At 40.4% G+C, this 25,394-nt stretch overlaps 2 protein-coding genes across 2 annotated transcripts; one reads left to right on the top strand and one right to left on the bottom strand.

Moving 5' to 3' along the window:
- Window positions 1–2,482: 2,482 nt before the first annotated feature.
- On the top strand, window positions 2,483–17,448 carry si:dkey-166k12.1 (solute carrier family 22 member 6-B). Its single transcript, XM_005463574.4, has 10 exons — window positions 2,483–2,836; window positions 5,957–6,060; window positions 6,838–6,992; window positions 9,639–9,807; window positions 9,955–10,069; window positions 11,834–11,940; window positions 12,036–12,247; window positions 12,348–12,456; window positions 12,540–12,752; window positions 12,945–17,448. Exons 1-10 carry the CDS (start codon window positions 2,504–2,506, stop codon window positions 13,045–13,047), a joined length of 1,620 nt encoding a protein of 539 aa, XP_005463631.1. The 5' UTR covers window positions 2,483–2,503; the 3' UTR covers window positions 13,048–17,448.
- Window positions 17,056–24,889, bottom strand: LOC100705280 (digestive cysteine proteinase 2). The gene is made up of 11 exons (XM_003458495.5): window positions 24,728–24,889; window positions 24,040–24,099; window positions 23,864–23,956; window positions 23,089–23,261; window positions 21,854–22,115; window positions 21,568–21,763; window positions 21,275–21,468; window positions 21,103–21,194; window positions 18,890–19,051; window positions 17,666–17,855; window positions 17,056–17,580 (listed from the first exon to the last, which is right to left on the bottom strand). The coding sequence occupies exons 1-11, from the start codon at window positions 24,771–24,773 to the stop codon at window positions 17,393–17,395; spliced, it is 1,656 nt and encodes a 551-aa protein (XP_003458543.1). The 5' UTR covers window positions 24,774–24,889; the 3' UTR covers window positions 17,056–17,392.
- Between the last annotated feature and the right edge of the window lie 505 nt (window positions 24,890–25,394).

Raw genomic sequence — 25,394 nt, 5'->3', positions numbered from 1 at the left:
TCACTTTCCCTGCGACCAGCCTCCCTCACCACTGTCACACCACACAGCATTAGAATAATAGGACTTCTGGCCGAGACCTTCAAAATAAAATCCCTATTCCCTAACAGCTTTAAAAAAAAACGTGGATGCATATGTTGCACCGTAGTTAGTATGCTTTTTTCAAGCACCTGTAGAATACAGTGAAAGTGCACAATGATCATCTTGAGATTAACATTTATTACGGCTTACATTGAAAACTCATACTTTTTCTATATATTTAATTGTTATTTCTTTTAGTAAACGCGTTGATGCTTTTAATTGTAAGGCGGTGCTTTATTTCGCACTGTTTCCTGGGTAACTGTATATGACTTGACTTTTTTCCCACCCTGCTGCCACCCAGAAGACTCCCAGACCAGAGACCCAACCCGTTCTGGATCGAGCATCAGTGACGTCACACGCGCCTAACAGGAAGAGGTTGGGGTGATCATTTGCGGGCAATTTAAAATGATAGGGTCTTTACAGCTTTAAAAGCTTGTAAGGCTAGTTTTGCTTTAATCATTATAAGGAACATATTTAATTTCTAATCAAGAATCGAGAAATTTATTTGTCCAGAACAAAGTGGTCACGCTGAGCAATGGTATTCTTACTTTGAGATTTCCTACACGCCAATAAATAAAATAAATCTATAATAAACGAAGCACTGTGTACAGAAGGGTAGAGAGTGGTCACAATATAAAGTGCAATTAATTATCCATACTATTGTAACGTCGAGACATTTAGAGTGTTATTATATAAAAATGTATTATTTTAGATTAAAAATAAAACTTGCATTGTGTGCAAAGTTACAAATGTACAGGTCACGACAGATAATCACGTTTCTTTCTTTTCATTTATTGACGATGACACACAACTTCAGTTCCCAGCAGTCCTCAGTGTTTTCTTTCTATCTGATCAACTGCACAAGTGAGAGAGGGGGTAACTTAAGTAAAAACAGCCACTCAGGTCTTCCTTCTCACTGTTTCTCAACCATTTTTCATCCTGTTCTGAAAGCCAGCTCCAGTGCAAACGAGTAGGTCTGAAACCAGAGGTGCCACCCCTGCACCTCTATTTTTTGTCTCCACCAAGCATAAATTCTGTGCAGCTGTCAGTGCAGCAATATGCAGAAATGACAGGAGGACAGATCCCCCTTTAAAATAGGCATGCGCTGTAACCTGTGGTGATTATAAACGCAAAACAAGATAGCCTTGCATTATCAACTGCAAAGTAAGAAGTGTGTCCACAGTTGCATTACTATAAGTCATTTGTTAAATGGTTTATGTTGGTGTTTCTTTCTGATTCTTTTTCTGATTTCTTACGCTTTTATTTTCTATTTTTTTCCCAACTTGAGCCCCTGAAAATTAACTCTTGTGATGTACTCTGGACTCCTCCACCGCCCTCTTTTCTATCCTGATGTTCATATGCCACTAATCACTAACTTTTCTCTCATCTTACTGTTTTTTTTTTGTTTTTTGTTTTTGTTTTTTTATTTGTCCTGATCCCTTTGTGCTCGTCTTTTTTCTGCCCCTCCCTGATTCTGAAGTTTCTTCCCTTTAAAACAGTTCTTTCTCCCCACCTTCGCCACCGCCTGCTTGTCTCCCTAACACTTTAGGGTCTTTACCTTTCATATCTAGCACTTTCAGGTGAATGCTATGATAACCCCCGCACCCCTCCGCTCACAGAAGTTTGGTGCCTACCATCGCATCAAACGGCAGGTGGCAGCAGAGAGCCTCTTAGATAACGCACAACCTGCTTTTTGCAAATTGAGAGCAGAGATGTTGTGTTTGAAGGCTGTGTAACAGCTGAGTGCTACACCTGCATCCACGCAGTGAACGGCAGCAAGTGAGGTTTACACGATTTCCACATTGAAGAGCTTTAAATCCGGTAATCTGTGAAATCACTGCGCCTCAGTGGTGGCCCGTGATTCTTACACTGAGTTTTTTGTTTTGTTTTTTACATATGAGATGTGGTAGCGATGCTATGGCCCTTCCCCTATAAGTAACGGATACGTAACACCACACGCGCTCCCCGCTGCCATAATGTGCACATTTTGCACTGAGTGGAAAACAACACTGGCGTTTTGTTGGGTGCGCGATTTTACTCCCTGTGCAATGTTTACAACGGAAGACTGATTGTGGATTTTTTAAATTTAATTTGATGCACTTGTTACTTGGTTTGAGACTGAAAAACTTTATCCGCGCGTCTCACCTTGGAGCATTTTAATCGATCTCTGTGAAGCCTCATCTGCAGACACTCGCTGCCCGTGAGGTGAGAGTGTGTTTAGGGAGAGGATACCTTCTTCAGCTCGTTTCAGTAATTGTTAAACAACTTCACTCGGACTGACCACGGCAGCACATGGGAATTTATCTTGTTTGTCTCCATACCACCGCAAACACCGCCTCAGTATCTGGTCGGTATTTACAACCATCTTCCGCCTCCATCTCCCGGCTCATCCACTCTATTGGAGCCAGTTTGACCTACATTTGAAATGAATTTCGATCAGATCCTCTCTGCCATTGGAGGCTTTGGTAGATACCAGAAAATTCTCTACATATGGATATGTCTACCTCAGATCCTCCTCGCCTTCCACATGCTGGTGAGCATCTTCACCGGAGCCACGCCGCCTCATCAGTGCCGCGAGGGCTCGAGTCCAGCAGCGGGGAATCAGTCCCTGTATTCAGCCACCCTGAACTTCAGCCTCTCCAACTCCTCCTGCTTCTCCCAGGATGTCGTGCTGCTGGGCAATGGCACTCAGCGCGTGCCGTGCGGTGACGGATGGGTCTACAGCAGGGAGACTTTTGAGAGCACCATCGTCACCGAGGTACAGAAACATGACCATCTGGTCTGTTCGGTTTGGGCTGAAGATCAACTTAAGTCATTAATGAATTCACTTTCATGCTGGGAAAAGAGGTGGAAATGGAAAAAAGATATAAAAAGGTGTCAAATATTAAACGGTAGGCTATCATTTAATACTTTTTATTACTTATATTAATTATGAAATACTTATTATAAGTATCAGAGTAAGGATTTTAATCTCACTAATATATAAAAAGACATATCCAAAGATCATTTGCTGCCAGTGTGCTTTATAAGCTATGATGTGGTATACTTTATCCCAAAGTTGGGACTTTTTTGTGTTACAGCAGCCAAAACAACCAGTGTTTAACGCATTTATTAGACCTGCACCTAGTGTAGCGTTTATGTCTAAATTAACCATATTGATATTTACCAAAATCATCTTCTTTTGTTTCTGCAAAGCCTAATCCAAGCCTGCTTAATTTCTTTTATTTAAATGATATTTTTAATGCTAAAATATAATCGTTGTTGTTAGCCGCTGATTCCCAAATTTACTGTTTTATAAGCAGAAAAAAGGGAAGCACTTAAAAAATTATATTAAGATGTCAAATTACGGTTATTTACTTGCATTGTTGGCCTATAATATGTGAAACACGTGTAAAATCTGTCCCGCGTGAATAATATTAATTCGTTAAGTGCCAGAAAGAACATTTCTGTCACAGAGTAGAAGCCGCAATAAGTTTTTGGCAAAGTGACTGTTATCGATCTTTTATTTATCCAGTTAAAAAGTCTCATTGACTTATGACTTATGTGACCAAGTGGGTAGCAGAAATTGCAACAAATATCTAGAAAGATATTTTAATTGGCCATAAAGGACTACACTGGTTATAATGTCGCAGTCATAAAGATATGAAGAGGTTACATTTTTTATGTAAGCCCTTTGTGAATTCTGTTCACTAAAGTTTATTTACCAATATAAATAAAAAATATTACACTTAGGAAACGCATAGAAATATTGGAAATCACTTTTTGGCAAAACCTGAATTTAGTGCTTTATGTACCTAATAAATAACAATATAGTTTTCTTTTATTTAGCCTGTTTTTAATAAATATGTAAAATATTTGTGTTGTTCTTATGACATGTGGTCATATGACAATGCTTCTTGGCAATAAATTTTAGCTTGTTTGTTTTCCCTAAAATGATGGGACATTTGTCAGGAAAAACCATTTGTGGGTTGAGCAGCAGAGTTGAGTATGTGGGTTTTGCTGTAAAAAACTTGACAAATCTTAATCGCTGTTGCTAAATTTTCTGTGACCAGCACAACCACATTGTCTGACCTGCGACAAATACTGATTAAGACTGGGATGCCATGCCAAAGCAGTGTGTGACCAACCTGGTGAGGAGGAGGTGCCAGGCTGTTGTGGCTGTGTACGGCTTTTCTACATGCTGCAGAGGCCCCTGTTTGATAAATGAATCAGTTGTTAACCTGCCAATATCTCTTGTTTCTTCAGACTTCAATCGTATAACCCAATAAACAACACCAAACAAGAGTCACGATTTAAGAGAAGATTGGCAAGTTTTTCATGGATGCAGTCCACATACTCAGCTCTGCTGCTCAACCCACAAATGCATTTTTCTTCCAAACGTGGCTCCATTTGTGGGGAAACAAACAGGCTTTCAACAGGTATAACTATTATTGACAAGAAGTATTGCTTCAACAAAGAAGTAATCAACCAAACATAAATGTTCTTATTTTTTGTGCTAAATGCATGTGATAAAATACAATATGGCAAAGCAAATATCTCAAAATCTATGGAAAAGAAAGGAGCTAAATAAGGAAAAACATGAATAAAATAAAATAAAAGTCAAATATGTAAAAATCAGAGAAATTTAATTAGTTATTTCATGAAAGGCTGATGTGATGATAAAGAGTAATGAACCCAGCACAGCAAACATCCACATTAACTTTCCAAAGGTCCTTGGAGCCAAAATAAGCGACTGGCCCCACTCACACCCTGCTGCACCCCTGCTGTTCACTGCTGCTGTTGTATGCACGAATTCATCAACAACAGTTTGTATTATATTACATAAGAGTCTTCTTGGCATAAAGGCTCTTGTGTCCTTGATATTGTGCTGTAGTGCTACATATTTTCCTTGACTAACAGTCACTGTCTCAACTATAAAGGGATTCAGAAATGATTGCCGTCATTTTGTACTGCTACCATATCCTGGACAGTTTAGTCACTTCAACATTGTGCGCATGTTCTTCTTGAACTTTGGAAGGTTGACTTTGTGTGCAAGGACTATTTTATGTATTTTATATATTCTGTGTTATATGTTTAATGAGCCAGAACAGAAACAAATGACAGTGTAATCTGAAAATCATCAGTGTCTGGTCATTTACAGCTGGTCAGCTGCCATTTTTGTCAGTTATAGACTGATTTAATCATGTTTCCTTAGAGGTTACAGTCAATCTGACCCTGATGCGGCCCTAACCCTTTCCTAAGGTCCATTTGCATTTCGAACTTTATGACAGTGCTTTGTTTTGTCCAATACCAGTTTGATACCATTCTCAATAATCAATATCAGCGAAGACCAAGACCATGACCTTGACAATACTCTACATAGACATAAGTACTGGGCCAGATACAGCTACAGGATCTGCATAAACATGGAAACCCATCTTGTGAAGCTCCCAGTGCACAGCTTTTGTGCTGATGTTAATGTGAGCAGCAGTTTGGAGCCCTGTAGTTACTGAGTCAGCAAAACGTTGGCAACTTTTCCACAATATGCACCTCAGCACTTGAAAGGCCTGCTCTGTAAGATTATATGGTCTGCCACTTTGTGGATGAGTTGCTGTGGTTTGGTTCCTAAAAGCTTCCACGTTGCAATAATACCACTTTCATGTTATTGTGTAGTATCAAAGGAGGAAGAAATTTCAGGAACTGACTTGTTTCACTGATATCATCCTACTACAGTACTACACTTAAATTGATTGAGTTCTTTTACAAACGTGAGGTGCTTAAGATTACGCGATGTAGCCCGATACTTTGCCCACAGAGTGTCTGTCACTTGCATGGCCATTCACCAAGACATAAGAAATAAACAAATGCACAAGGACTAACTTCTTTTTCCACCTACCAGTGGGACCTGGTGTGCAGCAAAGCTGTGTTCAACAACATTGGATCATCTATCTACATGTTTGGCCTGCTGGTGGGATCGGTGGTGTTTGGAGCCATGGCTGACAGGTAGGCTTTTCTCACTCGGCGCACAGATAGAACAAAGTGTCACATCCTCAGCATCAGAGCACGACTGTAGGGATGGGGACTGCTGGAGGCCTTTGCATGTGGTGACTGTATGTAAGGGGAGTAGTTAATTTATTTGATTCATCAGCTACAGACACACACAATAAAACTGTTCAGACTTAACTGTGAGACGTTAAAAATCACCCATACTTTTAACACTGTTGTTCATTCTCTGTTTTTTCTTTAAACCAGAGACAATAGAAGAGTAGTATCATCAATATCTTGGAAAAGTCTTTGAACTGACACAGTAGATCTATTGCAGAAAGACAAAGGGGAAGTGGGAGTGGGTCATGAGACCTGTGCTTCCCTTTTATTGACGGAGCTGAAAGGGTTAAGAAACTGAAGAGTGAAGGCTGCAGTGGGTGGTAGTGAGCAGGTGGCAATATGTGGTTTTCCTGGTAAGTTAGGGCTAAAGTGAAGAAAAGGAAGCGTTTGCACCTGAAAAGAAAAACAGCCCAGGGAACAAACTGATGTTCCCAGCTTTGTTACTAATTTTCAAACCTCAGGTTTTCTCTGGTGAACATAAAGTTATAAGCACCTGGTTTCTGATAACTGCACCTCCTACACTTAGAACTACATAAAGACTTGGTATTTTTTTCTTTCATGTGTTTGGAGCTTAGTGTGACATCTTTACTTCTATTTCGTTGGGTCTACTGGTGCAAAGCTTTAATAATGAGGGCGGGCTAGCTCACATTCCTGTGTCCTCTCTCTGTCTACAAGGTATGGCCGACGCTTCGTCCTGCTGCTGTCCCTCGCTCTCCAGACTGTGTTCGGCGTCGCTGTGGCTTTTGCACCCAACTTCCCGGTCTATGTGATTCTTCGCTTTGTAGTTGGCACAACAATATCTGGTGTCATCATCAATGCTTTTGTACTTGGTACTAAACAAACAAACACACACACACACACACACACACACACACACACACACACACACACACACTCAAACCCTGCGTGAGGTCGATGATTTGAGGTTGCTGTAGTGGAGCATCAGCACAGAATAACCGACAGGCACTTACCTTCCTACTGAAATCATTGTAGTGTATGTATGCATATGTGTTGGGTGGGCCAATCAGAATGAAGCTGTGCACGAACGTCGTCATGCATGTAACAATTATTAACATCTATACGTTTTTAAAAAATGTTTTAAATAAATCCAAATTCTTTTGATTTTCAGATAGATCACGTTTCACGAGTCATGTTCAACGTACGTTGCCTGTTCGAAACTTAATGGTCAACAAGTCAAAGTAAATACAGGATGAAAAATTTGAAAAAGTAGTAATTATTAAAAAGTGATGTTTTCATAAAACACAGTGGCTGATATATAATCTCAGGTTCATTTAAATGGTGACAAAAGATAATTCATTAATATTTTTTTAAATTGTCAATTATTTAACAATAATGCCATGTATGACAGGACTGCTGTCACAGGATAGTGTGTTTATGTTTTTTAAATGTAGGTTAGCATTCCTGTTTTAATTTCCTTATTATGACTTTAATTTTAAAGCAATATCACATCAATAAGATGCATTTCAGACACATAAGGACCTCATTTATTCATATAAAACTTTTATACTAATAACAACTTACATTTCAATATTAAATATTTAATTTGGTAGTTAATTTAAAAATGAATTAAACAATTAATTTTATTATTATTATTATTTTTCAAAACTTTTCACACTTTTCTGATGACTTCAGGGTTTGTCATTTTCAGAAGTGTTTTTAATAAAGAAAGCATAATGACAAACTCCTCAACAATGTAACTCAGAGAAATCATCCTCCTCCTCAGTGTTAAGACTTTTTAAGTTATTATTAAATTTTATTAATCGTCACAGATCCAGCACAGGTGTGTTTCTGGTTGAGTGTCCCAAAAGTGTATGTATAAAAAACCACATTGGTACCTGTTGTAATGTGATTACATTTACTTTGAGTGCAGATTAACGGTTACGTCACTATTTCAAACCCAGATAGTTTTATATTCTGGCTGATAAACTTCAGTTTTATTTACTCAGACTGGAAACATGGAAACAGCTAACGAGGCTCTAATTAGATACACTGAGAGACACCGCTAATACAAATTTATGGTTGGTGTCTTTGTGGTGTCTGAGGGATTGTGGGATTTGAGTCTATGAAGATATATTTGTGCACAGTTCTCTAAAACAGCCAACAGCACATAAACCGACATTGGTGGCCCTGCAGATATGTTCACAGCTGACTGGTTGAAAATATATATTTAAAAAAAACGTGCGTGGGAAGCACAGACAGTATTTGCAATGGTTAATATTTATTCTTTCACTTGGTTTCACTTCACTACAAAGAAGTTCTTATTGTCATACAACCAGAACAATATCAGCACAGACGTGAAACATGAACACGTCACAGCTCTGCGTGTTTTTGACACCGCTCTTAGGGAACAGTACACAGCTATAGCATGCCGATCTGTGGTTCCTGCAGGCTGCTGGTTCTCGCTGAATGAAATCAGTTACAAAGAGGATGCTGCACCATAAACCTGCTTCTGATTTGAGATTGCTGTGGTTCCCAGTCGTTTGCATGCAACACATCAACCTGTTTCCAAACAGTCTGTGACTGCCAGCTGAGTGAATTGTAAATGGACTGGTTCTTATATAGTTATAGTTAAAGTTTTCTACCCTACAAGCACTTTTTTCTACATCTGCATCTAACATTCACACTCACACTCTGATAAATGCACTGGGGCCACATCAGGGTTCAGTACCATGCCCATTGCCCAAGGACTGGAACAAGAACACTGAACTACAAGCCTACCGATTTGTAGAAGACCTGCTCTGCCTCCTGAGCTACAGTCACCCCATGGCCAGGGTGGCAGCAAGCCTTGATAAAGCCAGAACGCTGACTGCGACAACCTGCCACTGACCAAAGCAACCTCAAGGAGGTTTTTGCCAACCCGCGGGGTAATACGCATTTTTTCCTCGTGACCAGCGGTTGCCAGGTTTTCATTGAATGGGTCCAGGCTTGTGTGACTGAGGGTTTAGGAGTCTATTTCACAACAACTGCCAGCAACCTGCAGAAACCACTCAAAAACTAGTTGAAGAATACTCATTTTTCCCTGATGATTGGTTGTTGTCAGATGGTTACAGAGCAGCCTGTGTGACTGTGGCCTTACTCACTTAACCCTTGTTACACATCCAAAAAAGCAGACAGGTTATATCATGTGATTAACGGTCACACGATTCGTGGTCACATGACTCAAAACCTCACTAATGCACCACCATGCCAGACATTTAAGAGCTTGTCTAGCGCTTTCCTTAATTTCACCTAAGTTCTCATACAGTCATTTTTTGTGCTGAGTAAACACAACAGAACTTTTAGATGTAAGTTCAGGCTTTAGACAGTGCTAGGCTTTCCTCATCTTTATGCTAACAAGAAAGGAACACATTTGTGCAGACCCTTCATTATCTTCAGATATGCAAATACACTGGTTGAAAGCTGTCTTTGCAAAGCCCTTGCCACAATTCCTCTCCTCTCCTCGCTTCGTTCTACAGGTACTGAGTGGACGTGCACCAAGAGACGCATGCTGGCTGGTATCATCACCGACTATGCCTATGGCCTGGGTTATATGCTGCTAGCAGGAGTAGCATATCTTATAAGAGACTGGAGAAAGCTGCAACTAGCTATATCAGCCCCGGGCTTCCTGCTTAGCTTCTATATATGGTGAGAAATTCAACTGAGATCTGAATATAAAATCTGCCCTGCTCAGACATGAAAATACGCCTGCATTTCTATGAGTGTCTTGCATGTTTTCATTCCTCATTTTATCCTTTTCTCTACCTCCCTGTTTGACCTCTCAATGCCAACAAGGGTGCTTCCCCATTCTGCCAGATGGTTGTTGGCCAACAACAGGAGAGAGGAGGCCATCGCGCTCCTTCGCAAGGCAGCACTGGTTAATGGTCGTGTCTTACCCCCCACCGTACAGGTGTGTGTGTGTCTCAGCTTCAGGATCACCTGGTTCAAAAACAGTGTTTGTGACAGTGCTAGGCTTTATTTTTACAGTCACGTTTCTGCTGTTTCCTCTAAACTGTAAACTCTCACAAAAACCTTGTACTCCTCCGGCAGCGATCACACACAAACCTAACTGCGTTTTAGATCACACACCAGTGGTGTGAGCATTCATTACACGCTACATTAAACTAAGGGAAAACAGTGAACAGGGCATGTTGTCCTGGAAGCAAATGTTTGCTCCTTTGATCCTCATGTAGCTTCGTGCGATTCTGTAACAAAATTAAAAGAAAATAATCACAGAGAAACCTCCTCTCCTTACAGTTGCCTTTATATCAGCAGCGTGATTACTGAAACATCTGCATACAGTAAACATGATGACCTTGGGAAAGCCGCAGAGATTTCGTCGTCTTCATCATTTCCACGTGAAAAAGAAAAAAAAAGCCATATTAAATGTTTTGTTTTGTCTCGTAGGACTCATGCTGCAGTTCTCTCATGAAACGGGTCCCTCTGGCATTTTTATCTTGCAAGATATTCATAAGAATTAAATATGAATCAAGTGAAAGCTGAGCTTCCTGAGGAAAATGGGACAATCACGGAATGAGGAGTACAACTTTTATACAGTAAAACTTAATAAATACATACATACATACATTTCTAAGCTGGTTTTCTAATCCTTATCCTCTGATTTGATGATGGTCACATGAAAGCTGAAGGACTTGAGGTTTCGTGCCGAGAACACTGTTTTCTTGATTTGTTTTAATGCAGCGTGTAATGCATGGTCAGGATAGCAGGGATTTTCACTGGCTGTGTGCTGAACACTTGCGGGTTTGTGGCACAGATGAAACTTCAACAACTGGGTGTCACGACTCACGGCTGGTGATACACTATTGCAGTGTAGTGACGGCCTTCCAGACGAATCAGCACTCTTCCCGTTACCGTGGTTTCATGTACAGGGCTAGACGGAGAGATACGCAGTAAATATATTGTTTGATCAATATGTGAAAAGTCTTAAATTAATTCACTGTACATGTAATGAGTAAAGAATATATGCAACTTTACCTTTTTGAATGAAATTACAAATAAACATAATGAATTCTATTTCAGTGCTATCAGGCCAGTAATGATCCAACAATATCCTGTATGTGGCTGTGAGAGCCATCCTGCTTTTCTACTGAGTATTTTATGTACTTCAAATATATTTTTATACTAAAACATGTTTATTATTGATCATGTACAGGGGTTTAAATTGAAATTGTTAGGTGGGGAACCCTAAGATAGATGGAGCAGTGCCACGGGGGGATTAACTTAAATAAGTCACATGATGATGTGCACTGGGAGCTACAGAACAGTTTCTTTGTGGGCAGCCGGTGATCAGCTGACCTGTACGCCTGGTGTTGATGACTCAGAGGTTTACTGCTCCTTGTGGATTTAGCTAAATGTATTCGGCAAAGATATAAGCAGTGGTTACATGAGCCATCATGACTGCTTAAAGCCAGCGTGGCTAAAGGCACCTGTACCACAACACTGCAGTCTACACATAACTGTATGGGGTTTGTAAACCTTATAAAAACATCTGGTTTGAGGATTTTTAATGTAACACTTAGATTTAAATATAATATTTTGATTTAACATTTACAGTACATCAAGTAGTGTAGGGATGTTTTTAATGTACAGGTAAAATGTAAAATCTCTGAAGCCTGTTTCAAGGTTTCTGATTCATTTGTGGCGTCACCATCAGGTTGAGAAGTGTGAGATATCGGTTGAGGCGAAGAGAAGTCACTCGGCTGTCGATCTGGTACGCACGCCTCAGATGAGGAAAAGATCTCTGATCCTGTTCTACGTTTGGTAAGACTTTTTGTTGTTTCACTGTCATTTTCAGCAGAGACAACGTCTCTGTAGCTTTTTACCACCCAATCTCTTTCTCCCCTTTGAAATCACAGGTTTGTGAATGTGCTGGTCTATTACGGTCTCTCACTGGGCGTGTCCAGGTTGGGGACAGACCTCTACCTGACCCAGTTCGTGTTCGGGCTGGTTGAGATCCCCGCTCGTTCTCTGGTCCTCGTCGTGCTGCCCTTTAGCCGTCGACTCACTCAGAGTGGCTTCCTGGCAATCGGAGGCCTCGCCTGTCTGCTCATGCTTGCAGTGCCTGCAGGTAAGATGGAAACTTGCTAAGATGCTTTTTCTTCCTCAAATAACTGATATTAAAATTTATGGATGGTTTGAATGAATGGTTTTTCTCCTTTTGTCTGCAGATCATCCTAATCTCCTGAGTGGTCTCGCCATGGTAGGGAAGTTTGGCATAGCGGCGTCGTTTGCTGTGATCTATGTCTACACTGCTGAGATATTCCCCACGGTGCTTCGGTGAGACTTTTGTCCTAATCATCAAACCGTTTTCTCAGTGATGCATTCCTGAAACTGTCCCTTTTCCCTTGCTGTGCCAAAAGGCAAACAGGAATAGGCGTATCCTGTATGTTTGCAAGGATGGGTGGTGTACTGGCACCCATTATCAACATGCTGCATAACCACAGCCCGGCCACACCCCTCGCCATCTTCGGCATCTCTCCGCTTCTGGGAGCTGTCCTAGCCCTGGCCCTTCCTGAAACTGCCGACAGACCTCTTCCAGACACAGTGGAGGATGCAGAGAACTGGGATGTTAGGTAATTGTTAAAAAAAACTGCTTGCTTCTGTGCCAAATACATGAAAGGATGAAAGTAAAAACGCAGGTTAGCAAACTTTAACACACAGTCTTCAATTTAAACACCAAAGCACATGAAATCTGCCCCGTTCATTCCCACGTAAACCTTCTGTACAGTTATGAGTGTCTGCTTTTTGTTATTCCTCTCTCACAGGACACCTCCAACCGAGGAAAACCCAGAGATGTGTGAAGATGATAGCCAATCAGGACGCAGCACAGAGAAGCTGGAGTTATGCAATCTGGCAAGCCGCACCTAATGCACAGCCTCAGCTTTGATGCCAGAAATACTACTTTTCACAAAATCCTCTATGCAATTACACGTCAGGTGTTTGATTGTGAGCAGAACATATTTCAAATGGAAACAAAAAAAAAAAGCACCAAACAGTCAGAAATATCTGTGTTTTACAATCTTGTAAATCCATCAGAGATTTACACTTTTTACTTGAGGTTTGAATGTGGGTAGGCAGAATAATAGCTCCTATTAGGATTTTGCATATGTGTATATATTCATCCATACATGAGAGCACTCATACATCACTTCCCTGCCACCAGACCGTTGGCACCGCCTTTTGGGTGAAAACAATCAGTGTAAAAGTGTTTGAAAAGTGAGTCACACCCTCTTGAAAAGTTGCTGAATCCTGTGTTTATAGACCGCCCTTCATTTAATCATTAGTAATTGTTCATCTCTGGCTCACCCCCAGTCAGTTAGGGCAGATGGCCGCCCCTCCCTGAGCCTGGTTCTGCCGGAGCTTTCTTCCTGTTAAAACGGAGTTTTTTCTTCCCACTGTCGCCAAGTGCTTGCTGACAGGGGGTCACTGGATTGTGGGGTTTTCAGTCTATTATTGTAGGTCTTTACATTAATGTAAAACTGAACTGAATTGTTCTGTAATTATGTATTTCATTTAAGTCACATTTAAAGAGTAAAAACTCACATTTGTTAAATCTGCCAATTTAATAATAACTCTATAGCAACAATGAAACGTAGCAAAAATTAATTAGTAAGTCAGCTAACAGTTAGCTTGTCAGACATGGCTACAGCAAGCTAAAGCGACTTCCTCTCTCCTTCTGCGACACTCGTTAACTCCAGAATCTTCTTGTAGAGCCACATGTATTAACTTGAAGTAATAGTTCTCTGTATGACATCTGTCTTACAGCGTTGTTTCAGTTTATTGAGGGTTTTTTTTTTTTCAGGCATTTGTTTATACACAGCTCTCTTAAGCACCTGCAACAGCATTTCTTGACTTTGACGGGACCATTGTAACGCCTGGATTCTCTTCATGTTCAGCCATTCTGTTCCTGCTGTGCTGTTACATGACCATATTTGGGTCAAGCGTTAGCTGACGGACAGATAGTCACACATTTGACTTTAGATCACTTGTGTGTACAGAGGAGTTCATGGTCGACTCAGTCACTGAAAGATGCTTAGGTCATATGGCCAACAGGAAGCCTGAATCATCACCCATCCACTACTGTGCTTCACAGCTGATATGAGCTGTTAGTGCTGATATGCTAAGTTGGGTTTTTGCCAAAAGACATTCTTCAGAAGTGTTGTGGTTTGTTCAGACCAAGCAGTGGTGCCATGTTCTTTTTAGAGAGGAGATGTTCTCCTGGTAGCTCCTCACAAGCAAGCGACTTTTTCTGTCTTTTTCTAATTGTACTGTCGGGAACTTTAACATTTCACATGCTAACTGAAGTGTTTAGAGTCTGAGATGTAGCTCACGTAGCTGGTCTGACCTTGGGGTGTCCACTCCTCTAAAGATTGGGTATGAATGCACCAGACCATCAAACATCTGCTTTTATAGAAGTGGTCACGCTTGTTGTTAGTCAGTTAAATAAACTGTGTTCTGTTATCCTCTTAATTGCTTTGGAAGCAGTAAAGTAAAACAAGTCCAGTGAAAACTTTCTGTTTCACGTGACTGTAACGGTGCTGATTGTTGATCTGGGCATAGGCCCACTGTGTGCTGCGTGCTATAAATTAGCAAAGATCTTGGGACTGTGTTTCGCACCACTTAAAATGAGGTATTGTTTTCACTCAAGATGGGTGTGCGGTTGCTGTTCAGGGCGAAATCCCTGGACGTGCTGCTCTTATGATTGGGGGGGATCAAACGCACAACTAAACGTGATTTAAAGACTGGAGAAGAAGACTAGCAAACTGCCAAATGCAGCACACCTATTCTCCAAACGTTTTTACTGCATTTTGTTCAAAGAAACGTGTTTGATATTTTTGTATGAAAGTGTTTTTGTTTTGGGCATATGTTCGTTGTAGCACAAATTTATATTGCAAGCAACTGCCTCATCCTCGTCTCAAGCCAAGAAAAATGAAACTAGTCAAGTGAGACTGCATGCACTAATGAAGCCTTTTGGTTAGACTGCTGTATTTAATAGTTTTGGGTGAAAAAAAAGATTTGACTGTTATCAGCATGTGGAAGAATATTTGACTGCAGCATTGTTGTTGTTGTTGTTGTTGTTTTTAGATTTGTTCTCCTTTTATGATTGTCCAATACAAATGGACTGCAGCATGTATCAATGATAACACTCAATGAGTCTTCACAAGCAATCAAGGGCTGTTATTGTTATGAATTATAGAAGAAATTCGATTCATGTATCGGATGCACTTGAACGTGCAATATGATGCCATACACTGCTGTGAAGTATTTGTGCCCCTTCATGATTTTATTTTTACACATTTAATGAAATGATCATTTAAAAACTGCATTTTGCGTTTACTCTGGTTATCTTTGTCTAATATTACAATTAGTTTAATGATCTGAAACATTGTGACAGATGAGCAAAAAGAAAAGAGGGAATCAGGAAGCGGGCAAATGCTTTTTCACAACACCGTATGTTTGTGCTGTTACTCAGGCACAAGCATCTCCAACTGTAAAATGTAAATAGAAATAAAATGCAATGATTTGCAAACCTCATAATCCCACATTTGATTCACAGTAGAATATGGAAACAATATGAAACATTTAAACTCAGAAAAAAATTATTCAAGCTGCTCATCCGTCCTGAGTCTTTATATCTTGATCTCTTCATGATGTGCCAAATGCTTTCTGTTGGTGGAAGGTCTGGACTGCAGGTTAAATTCCAAGAAAAAAACAGAAAAATATCAACATTTTTTACATTAAAATGGCAAATTTATGAGAAAAATGGCAAATTTGCCAGGAATAACACTAATAATAACCTTTTTCTTAGATGACCTAATTTAATTATACTTTTCAATTGGACTTTGCAATAAAGAAATCCTTGTGATTTAAGTTCAGAATCACCACATTTTCAAAAGCGTCTGAGCTTCAAAGAGTCGTTGTCGTGAGCTGCTATTCTACAGAAGACACACTGATTTGAATGAGGTAACAGCCTGTGTGTGAAGTACTACAGCACAATTGATATCTTGAGGACTTGTGGTACATCAGGACGCAATCCAACAGATTATTAAAGTATTCAATCCTCATGCTTTGAAGCTTTGAAGCGTCTTAAGCACTGTAGGCTCAATGTTCTCTCTCAGATTTGCCACTTTAATGTCAAAAATCTTGAGTTTTTTGTCAAAATTTTATACCCACCCTGCTTTTTTATTTTGGGCCCTCATACGTTCATATGCCATTCAGCACTAATGGTGCCTTTTCGGATGTGTAAGCTGCCAATTGCACAGCCCCTGATGCACTCACACACTGTGAAAGACGCAGGATTTATCCGGGAGGACACGACGCTCATGTTTTCCAAAAGGAATTTCACATTTCTGACCACAGAGCAGTTTTCCAATTCCTCCGGTCCATTTTGGGCCGACAGAAGACGGCATCATTTCTTTATCATGTTCCTGTATGACTTAATATTTTTGTGACCTTCCATCAATTTTTTTAAAAAGAAAATAAAATAGTAAAGTCAGTTGAAACACTTGATATTATGGTGTTCCATTGTGAAAACAATTTGTTGTAAAAATTTGTGAAGATTTAAAAAAAAAAAATCTAAATTCCTGTTGCAAAGAAATTAAAGAAACCAATTGTATAAATGTCGATATGCATGATGTGAGAGTGCACGCCTTAATGCTGGCCACAGCATGTGATGTTAGATGTCGTCACAAATGCAACTTCTTTTTATAGCAGGAATAATTTGTCTGTAAAGGACGAGTGGAAATTTGGGACTTACCTGAAATAAGGGCATTGAGCCAGTGTGCCTTGAGCAGGAAAATTTTAATGACTAAGTGAACTTGTTCTGTGTGTGTTTGTGTGCCACCAAGTAGAAACAGACTAAGCAACCAGAGTTAGTCACTTCCTGGGACCAGCAAATTTATTTAAATTTGTTTTCAATAAAAATTCTGCCTTCAAGCAGCAATTAAAAAAAACTAACATCACAGAGACAAAAATGATTATCGGGACGTAACACTTTTTGTTTCACAATGATCCAGTTTGTCTTGTTATCAATGCAACACACTGTAGTGCTGTCTCCTCCCAATCAGGCCGTCATGTTTAGTTCAGTCCACGATAAGTTCTTAGGATTTTTTCCCCATAAAGCTGGCCTAACACACACATCAAGATTAAGTGTAATTCATCAGTCATGAAGTGGCACCAACAGCAACATAAAGGCTTTAAAAGAAGACGCAGTCTATGCCAGTGTAACATATGTAGCATCAGTGGCAACACCACAGTTGTTATCCTTCATAGACATGAGGATGTAGCCATCATTGCCCCAGTATGTGGACCAAGAGTTCTTGATGAGCCAGTATGGCTCTCCACTCAGGGTGCCATATCCCACTGCGAGCACAGCATGGTCCAGATCATCCACAGTGTTCCCTGAAAAACAGAACCAGCGGGTTACGTTGTTGTGAGCGTGAAGGATAGTTGCTAACGTAATCACTGGGGAAAGAAAAAAACTCACCACAAGCAGGTTCGTAGTAGACGCCGTGGCTGTAGAAAACAAACGAGCGGTGTGATGCGTCGATGCTCACGGCCACGGGGCCGTTTTTGAAGAGCGCCATCTTGAGGGCCAGTTGATCGCCAGACGTGACGTTCGTGTAGCTCTGGATACGTGCGGTGAGCTCGGATGAGTCCACGTGGCAAAATCCGTTCTATTCATAGAGAAAAAGATATTTGTAAAACTTTCTCACAGCTTCTCGAAATCCTCTTTTGTGTTGAAATCCACTGTTAATAAGGAGGTGCTGTCCCAACTTGGTAAATGAAACAAGCAGGCGGTTATTCTGGTGGCTTGTTTTTTAAATGTAAATTTGTAGGTTTTGCTTTAAAGTTTAGGGAAGAATGTATTGAAATGAATCATACACATGTGATTTACTGGGGTTTGTGGAGGGCAAATTAATGGAAAAACAATCCATTATTTAACACAGAAAGAGTATGTGATGTTTTGCTCCTGATGATTCTATGATAGCTGCAAGGAATGTTATTTTATTTGGAATACCAGAGCGGAGGAATTATTGGAACAAAATGTGAATCTTTGTTTGGGTTCTGAATATTTCTGGACCTTAAAATTGATGTTTTATTACAAAGGAAAACTTAACAAGGAGCACTGGAGAGAGTGGTAGAATAGCTGCCCAGTAAAGCCCATTTATCCACACCACCAGTTGTCATTTCAACTTGTTGCCCACCTCTGGTTTTTTGTGACCTAGCACATGTGGGGCAGCCGGGTTAAAGACATGAATGTCACGTAGTTTATTTTTAAATACATGTATAATATTTAATACTACTCTCTAACAGCAGACCTATGTCTGCTTAGTTAGAGCATGCTAGATTCATGACTGAATTTTGCAAAATACTGTTCAGGTGTTGCTACTTTTGGGTGACACCGGAGCAATTTGGGATAATCACAGGTCACTGGAAGTCAGTCTCTTCCTTTCATGTTAATAAATACACAGTTATACACAGTGGGGCAAACTGACAGTAACTTTCTGAATGCTTTAAGTACTTAAGAGACACATGAAACAATCTCTGGTCAAAAGCTTGTTTAACTGTAATTTCAGGCTTCCTGAGCCTGAAATCAAACATGCCGTTAATGCCACAATTATAAGATTTGTAAAATTACACTATTAATGTCGTGAAACGGCTCAAGCTCTTTTTAATTTTTTGATTTGTTGTTGTGAAATCATCTCACCATTCCCATGTAGGCGCCATATGTTTCCGTTGTGGCGATGCCTCCGTGCTTCATGATCCACTCGTACGCCCTCCACTCCTCCCCGCCATCGCAGCCGTTATTACCGAAACCCCAGGAGCAGTCAATCAGCATCTGCTGAGACAGAACCTGCAGGGAGCCCGTCTGAAAGACACGAGCAAAAGTATGATTACACTCGGCATGATCATAACAGCCTGCGCTTACTCTGCACTAATCATGAATCACACTGTACTAAAATGCAGACATTTTAATCCACTGATCCACTTTTTATTGACATTTGATTATATGAAACACAAACAAGACAGCTAAACATTTATAATGGGCTCTCATTCCTACACCATTTTTACTCCAGCTGCAATCTACAGGTTTCTAGGCAGATGCTGTGAGATCACGAAGAACTAAATTCAAAGCGTGCCCCCCACTGAGTGGCTCTGTTTATGAACCTGCCCGTGGGGAAAGGGTCACTGCATCGCTCAGGTTCAAAGGCGACCTGCTGCAGCCTCACAGCAGTCCTTCCTCCAAGCCAAAACAAATTGTTCTTGCAATTACTGCAGAGCAATTAGCAGTTCAAGCAGCTTTATGTCAGTGAGAAATGTTAAGATTATTACACGGATGAATCCCTTACATTTATATATATAAACAAGAAGTAGCTACAGAGACCAAAACCAGACCTTAAAAACATGTTTTGGTTTAAAGTTGGACATTTTTACATGGAAGTCTTTTATGACCACTGACAGTGTGAAACATGGACATAGCTACCATAACTGCACTGTGAAATCTTATTGCAACATCATCCTGGTGTTTTGAACCACATGTGACAGTGAGGGGTAATCTGACCGTGAAACCGCGCTGATGCCAAGGAGCATGTCCTGGATAATCCTCCTTTTTGACACTTCAAATGACTAAAATTTACAAAAGGGATAAAGATTTATGGGATCTTCTCCTACAGACTTTTATAAGGCAGGAGTATTTTTGAAATCACAGATATCACCTCCCCGGTGGCTTTAAAAAAGAATAAACTTGCAGTTGCTTCACTTTTCAGACCCAGAAGCTCTATCGATCTTTTATACTTGAGTGAATCGCCTTTGGAGCCAGTCTCAAGGGGCTCACTTCCACATTTACTTTACTTTTCGACCCTGGATTTTGGTGTTCATTATGTCCTTTGCATTTTCTGATCAGTAATTTAAAACTAGATGTGTAAATAAACACTGAGATCAGATGTTACTGATACTCAGTGGGAAATTTCCAAGCTTTCCAGCAGCACCTTAAGTATACTGTGATGCAAACACATTTTACTTCAGTAAATGTTTAAAAGTTGTTACTACACCGCAGTGAAGCAGGAGCTTTAATCTAAGTATAAGACCTGAGACTTCCTCCATCACTGGACCTCAGACTAGGAGTTACAGAGCTACAGGACACATAATTAAGAGTCTCCTATGTGAGGGAGAGACACAGAATTCGGTCACTTCAATGGGGTGCCGTCAAGTCCCAATAAACTGATCCTATGTTTGGATCACGTTGCTAGGCAACACGGGATAAGGAATGCCTTTGAGCTCAGCTTTCTACGGGATGGAGGCAGCCCAAAGCTGACATCCCCTCAGGTTCATTCATTCACACAGACACACACACACTGTAAAGCCTGTCCAACACGACTGAAGTTACACAATGAATCTTCCTGTGGACCTGCCCCCAAAAGGAGGGCTGCACTTCAGAGAGAAGGATGTTTGTTTGTTTTTTTGTTTTTTAAAAAAGGTCAGTAGACTCAAACAGCGGCACTACGCTGAATAAATGTGACAGACTGTCACATCTATCTATCTAATTTACAAATGGTTATTTTTAATTTTGCATATGGTTCTGCTGGTTTTGTCACAAAGAATCTATATCAGTCCTGCACCTTGAATAAGTTGCATCTTTGCATTTTACTCATTTCACTGGGCGTATTCTTCTGCCTGCACGAGCCACTTTCATACAAGGAGTATTAAAATAAAACCTAATTTCTCCATAAAACATCAAAAGATGTGAACTATAAATTTATACCAAACGTAACTGCAATGCAAATAAACCCAAACAAGTACAGATGAAGCATCAAGCTGAGCATCTGCAGCTTCAAAGAGAATAGGGAAGGAGCCCCATTATTCGAAAACACTGGAATGGGGCCAAGGACTGTGCAGCAAGCTGCCTCCTATCCTTTTTACCTTTACGAAGAGAGCGCCCTCTACTGCTCCAGTGGTGGCAAAGCTCCAGCAGGAGCCACAGATGGCCTGATCCTTTACTGGGGTCACGGCGCCTGGGAGGCCAGAGTTAAGGTGAAAAAACAAACCTTCCTCACAGATGCATCTTTGGTGAATATTTATAGCTTATACATACCATAAAGCCTCCAGTCGAGTGACTCGGGAAGATTTACTCTTTCGTAAGCTTTGAAGGGGAAGGGGAGCCCTCTGTTTGGGGTCTTTCCCCTTTTTCTTCCCCTCATGGTTGCCAGCTCAGACATGGTGCGATCTGACAGAGAGTTCAGAGCCAGAGAGAAAGACATGCCCGCTCTGTTCTTAGAGTGAATATACCTAGAAAAACAAGAAACCAGTCAGAGACACACCGCTGAAAAACTACTGCTAAAACTGTAGCCTCACAATTATTATTAAAGTATTAAATGTTGCTCTCACCGTAGGTTAAGAACAAAAGCATGCTCCCTCTTCTCGTGCTCCCTTTCATCGTTGTACTGCCGCTGGAACTTGTCCTTGAAATGGCTGAACATGCGCTGTGACTGGCCTGACGCTGAGGTGTGGATGAGATCTTTCATTGGATTGGCCAACATGTGGTGCTCCACTCCGGGACCAGGAAACCCACCACAACTCATGCCTGTATAGAAACACAACAAGAAGGAGTTTTTGTTTTTCTTTTGTTCTCTGAGTCTTCCAGAAGGTCGAGCAGGTATATATTTACACAAACCTTCAGGCAGCAGGAAGACTTTGGGGTTCACCTCAGTGCTGAACTCCTTGTATTCCACCAAGTACTTGTCATAATGGGACCCCAGCAGAGTGTTGTATCCCATCATCTCATAGTGAATGGGAATGGGGGTGTCTTTTCCTCCATCTGCACCTCGCTCTGAATGTGTCATCCACAGTGTGTACGTGTTCTTCTTGTAACCCACAGTGGTCACATTCTGCCAGACTTGACACAGGGAACCTCTGTAGTACTCCACCCTCAGGAACTAAGGAGGGAAATGAACAACTTGACTTGTCAAAATAAAAGATAAAAGCATTCAATGAAATATGTGACTAAGGTATAAATACACATAAATGATGACTGTTTATTTTCCATTAAGACGTGCTCTTTAACTGAACTTTAATTTACAAAATGAACATGACACTGTAATAAAGAAGACTCTGACTCATGACTTATGAGACCATAAACCCATCAGAAATGGTGGTAAGAGCTGAGGTAAGAGCTGAGGTAAGCAGTTGAGTCATTTACCTGTGTTTTCTTTTGAGGTTTTGCTGACACATCACCACTGACCACGTGACGTCAAATTCTTAACCATAAATAACATAATTGTGTGACAATCATGGTGACAACATAGGATCAAGTAAATGCATCTACAGTGCTACAGGTCTAGAGAGTGACCATCTGACAACCATTGAACGTGAGGAGGAAAATGAGTACTCCAAGACCAGCTGTGAATGATTGCTGGAGGCTGATGGCAGTCACTGGTAAAATGACTGCTATAACCAAAGTCACACAGGCCTACAGACAGGTTAGTGACTTCCTGGAAACCACCTGTCACTAAAGAAATATTAGTATTCCCCCAGTGTTAGTAATACTGGCAATGGTAGCATATTCCCATTTACTGGTCTGACTGTAAGTGAAGGGCTTATCTACAAACACTGGCAATCTACTAGAAACACTTCCAACTGGTTGGGGAATAGACATTTCCCTAGCAACCGGTGGTTAAATCATGTCCAACGTCGAGGTCAACTCGACCTGTGTGCATGACCTCAGTACACTCTGACTTCTTCTTGCAGTAGGGTAATTACCCCCTTCTGGCCATTAGAATGATAGAAGTATACAGATTTAAGACTTTTCTGCTTTGGCTTCTGTTTTAACAAACGGAGACTGTTCCATATATACACTTTTACTCATGAAGATAAAACTGAAAAGTGGAATAAAAGAAATAAAACACACACCTTGAAGTCCTGCAAATCGGGGAGCGCAGCCTGCGGTGTGACTGCTTCGTCCTTTGTTCCATTAATCTGGAAGCACTTCATCACATTTAGCTCCTCTTCAGTGGTCTCAGGCGAGATCTTATAGGCAGTGCCATACTGCTGCTCTGATGCTAACTGGTAAGTCAAAACCTGGCCTGTTGGTGATAAAGGGTGTTAAAATTTGACATTACTGACTTCTCTAATGTCAATAGTACATTTATTTTGTTAATAACTCAAGATTTCTGAATGAATATTCTATGTGTGGCTCAGACAAAACCTTTATTAGCTATAGTCAGGGCCTTTTGGCATATACACCAGTCAGTAGAAATGCATTATATCAGGATTCAATTTTATTATTATTATTTCATTACTACTTTGAATGTGTTCATTCTTCCTTTTTCCTAACAGACTACAGTTATGTACAAGTCAAGATGATGATTTGTCTGATGGAGGAATAACTAAATAAAGAGGAGTATTCATGGGTAAGTTTGCACCAGCCGTCATCAGCACTGTAAGCATATAAAAACACAATTTTGGGAACATAACCAAGGTACAAAGTCACATGCAACACGAGTCATCAGATTATGTTCATCACTCGTGCTTACTCTTTCTTTTTTCACTTCTGTTTTTTTGCGATAATGTTACAGTCTGGTATCGTTTCTCTTACACAACAGGCACTCAATTTCAAATTACTGATTAGCCAAGCAGGGGAATACAGAATCTGCTTCAGGAGAATCAGCTGAAGGGGGTTTCTCACCGTGGTAGTAGTCTATTCGGCTTGACTTTGCTGGTAGGTCTAACCAGGCCTCAAATGGTTCCTCGATTTCAGCATAGGGCAGAGAGATGATTCCTGAAATATAAATACTGAATGAAACATAACTTCCAACAAGGCCCAAAACATACTGTGTAACCCTCTGTTAGTTCACAGCTTACCTTTGACGTGATAGCTCTTTCCAAAATCAGGAAGGCTATGTACTGCCTTTGCCTCTGTACCTGACAAAGAAGCAGAGGTGAGTTAAAACAATACATATTAGTAATATAACTGCAGAGCTGTGTGTAGGTGCAATAAGCAGCAGATGGCAAAGTAAGAAATACTGACAACTATCCCTGGATATTTGCTATAACTGGTTACATGGATGCCACAAACACTGGTCATTTACAGACGCTTTCTTAACTTCTAACACACGGAGCAGAGGATAAAACATAAGTATATAAGTTATAAAATTAGATAAACTTCGCATACCTCAACCTTCCTTTTTTAAGTTTTAAAGTCCACTTTATCATAAAAGGACCAGTTTTAGTTTTGGTAAATAATAAAGTAAAGTGTGGTTAGTGGCGCTCATAAATTAGCACTTCTCTCAAGCTAAAACAGGAAGACTTTAATGTGAAAGTTAAAAATTATCGTATGTATTCCTGCTCTACTGTATAGCTACCTACACCCAAAGATAGCCTCCTATTTAGCAAACTGAATGCTAATGAAAGTTTATTAACATGTTTATTTGCATGTAACGACGGCGTAATAAGAGCACCGAGTGCTAGCTACCTCCACAGCATGTAACGCTGGCTGACTGTAAACAGCTAACCTGAAAAAAACAAACAAACATGAAATATAGTTCCTTACCAGCGACAGCGCACAAAAAAATAGCTGCAATGTACCAAAGCTGCATGTTTTCTTCTGTATGCTCAGAGAGACAATGAGAACAGCTGGCAGACTAAAGCCAAACCTCACAGAAACACATTGCTCTGCGGACTCTCTTTAACCTCCAAAACAATGATTAAATCATGGAGAACGGTCCCTGCCCGGTCCACCAATCACATCGCGCAGAGGAAGTGTCTCCTCCAATCACAGTTTTATTTGCACGCACATCATGTGAAGTATGTCATATGACTGTAGTTAACTAGATAATAATAGGAAAACAGCGGACAGGGCAGTGTTTGTGTGAACTACCACTGCGTTTCATGAAAGGCAGAGGCTTCCTCTTTTTGTTTGGAGCTCTTAAAATCCTTAATTCAATAAGACGGAAATAAATATTTTGATTAGATAACTTAATTGTGAGCTAATTGTATGTTAAATGACATTTACAACAGGATCAGTCAGAGTTCCCTCTTGGGTTTTGTTTGTTATAGAGAAGAGTTACTTTCTGTAAAGCTATTCTTTATATACAATCCTGTGCAAAAGTGTCAAGTCGCCCCATTTTGATTCTAATGAGCCAGTTTAAAAAATAAATAAAGTGATGTCGAGAATAGTCTTTAAAAGTTTCTGAAGGTTTTTCAAAGTATTCTTTGGA

Source organism: Oreochromis niloticus, linkage group LG22 (genome assembly GCF_001858045.2).
Source record: "Oreochromis niloticus isolate F11D_XX linkage group LG22, O_niloticus_UMD_NMBU, whole genome shotgun sequence".
NCBI classification, from domain to species: domain Eukaryota; kingdom Metazoa; phylum Chordata; class Actinopteri; order Cichliformes; family Cichlidae; genus Oreochromis; species Oreochromis niloticus.
Note: the sequence above shows the minus strand (reverse complement) of the source record. Positions and strands in the feature narration are given on the sequence as shown.

Excerpts from the sequence above, each read along its gene's own strand:
- si:dkey-166k12.1 (XM_005463574.4), top strand. The coding sequence starts at position 2,504 with ATGAATTTCGATCAGATCCTCTCTGCCATTGGAGGCTTTGGTAGATAC. Across the intron at positions 10,070-11,833 it reads TCTTACCCCCCACCGTACAG|GTTGAGAAGTGTGAGATATC; the intron begins GTGTGTGTGTGT and ends CGTCACCATCAG. Across the intron at positions 12,457-12,539 it reads ATATTCCCCACGGTGCTTCG|GCAAACAGGAATAGGCGTAT; the intron begins GTGAGACTTTTG and ends CTGTGCCAAAAG.
- LOC100705280 (XM_003458495.5), bottom strand. The coding sequence starts at position 24,773 with ATGCAGCTTTGGTACATTGCAGCTATTTTTTTGTGCGCTGTCGCTG. Across the intron at positions 21,764-21,853 it reads AGTCTTCCTGCTGCCTGAAG|GCATGAGTTGTGGTGGGTTT; the intron begins GTTTGTGTAAAT and ends GTTTCTATACAG. Across the intron at positions 17,856-18,889 it reads ATGGCGCCTACATGGGAATG|AACGGATTTTGCCACGTGGA; the intron begins GTGAGATGATTT and ends CTCTATGAATAG.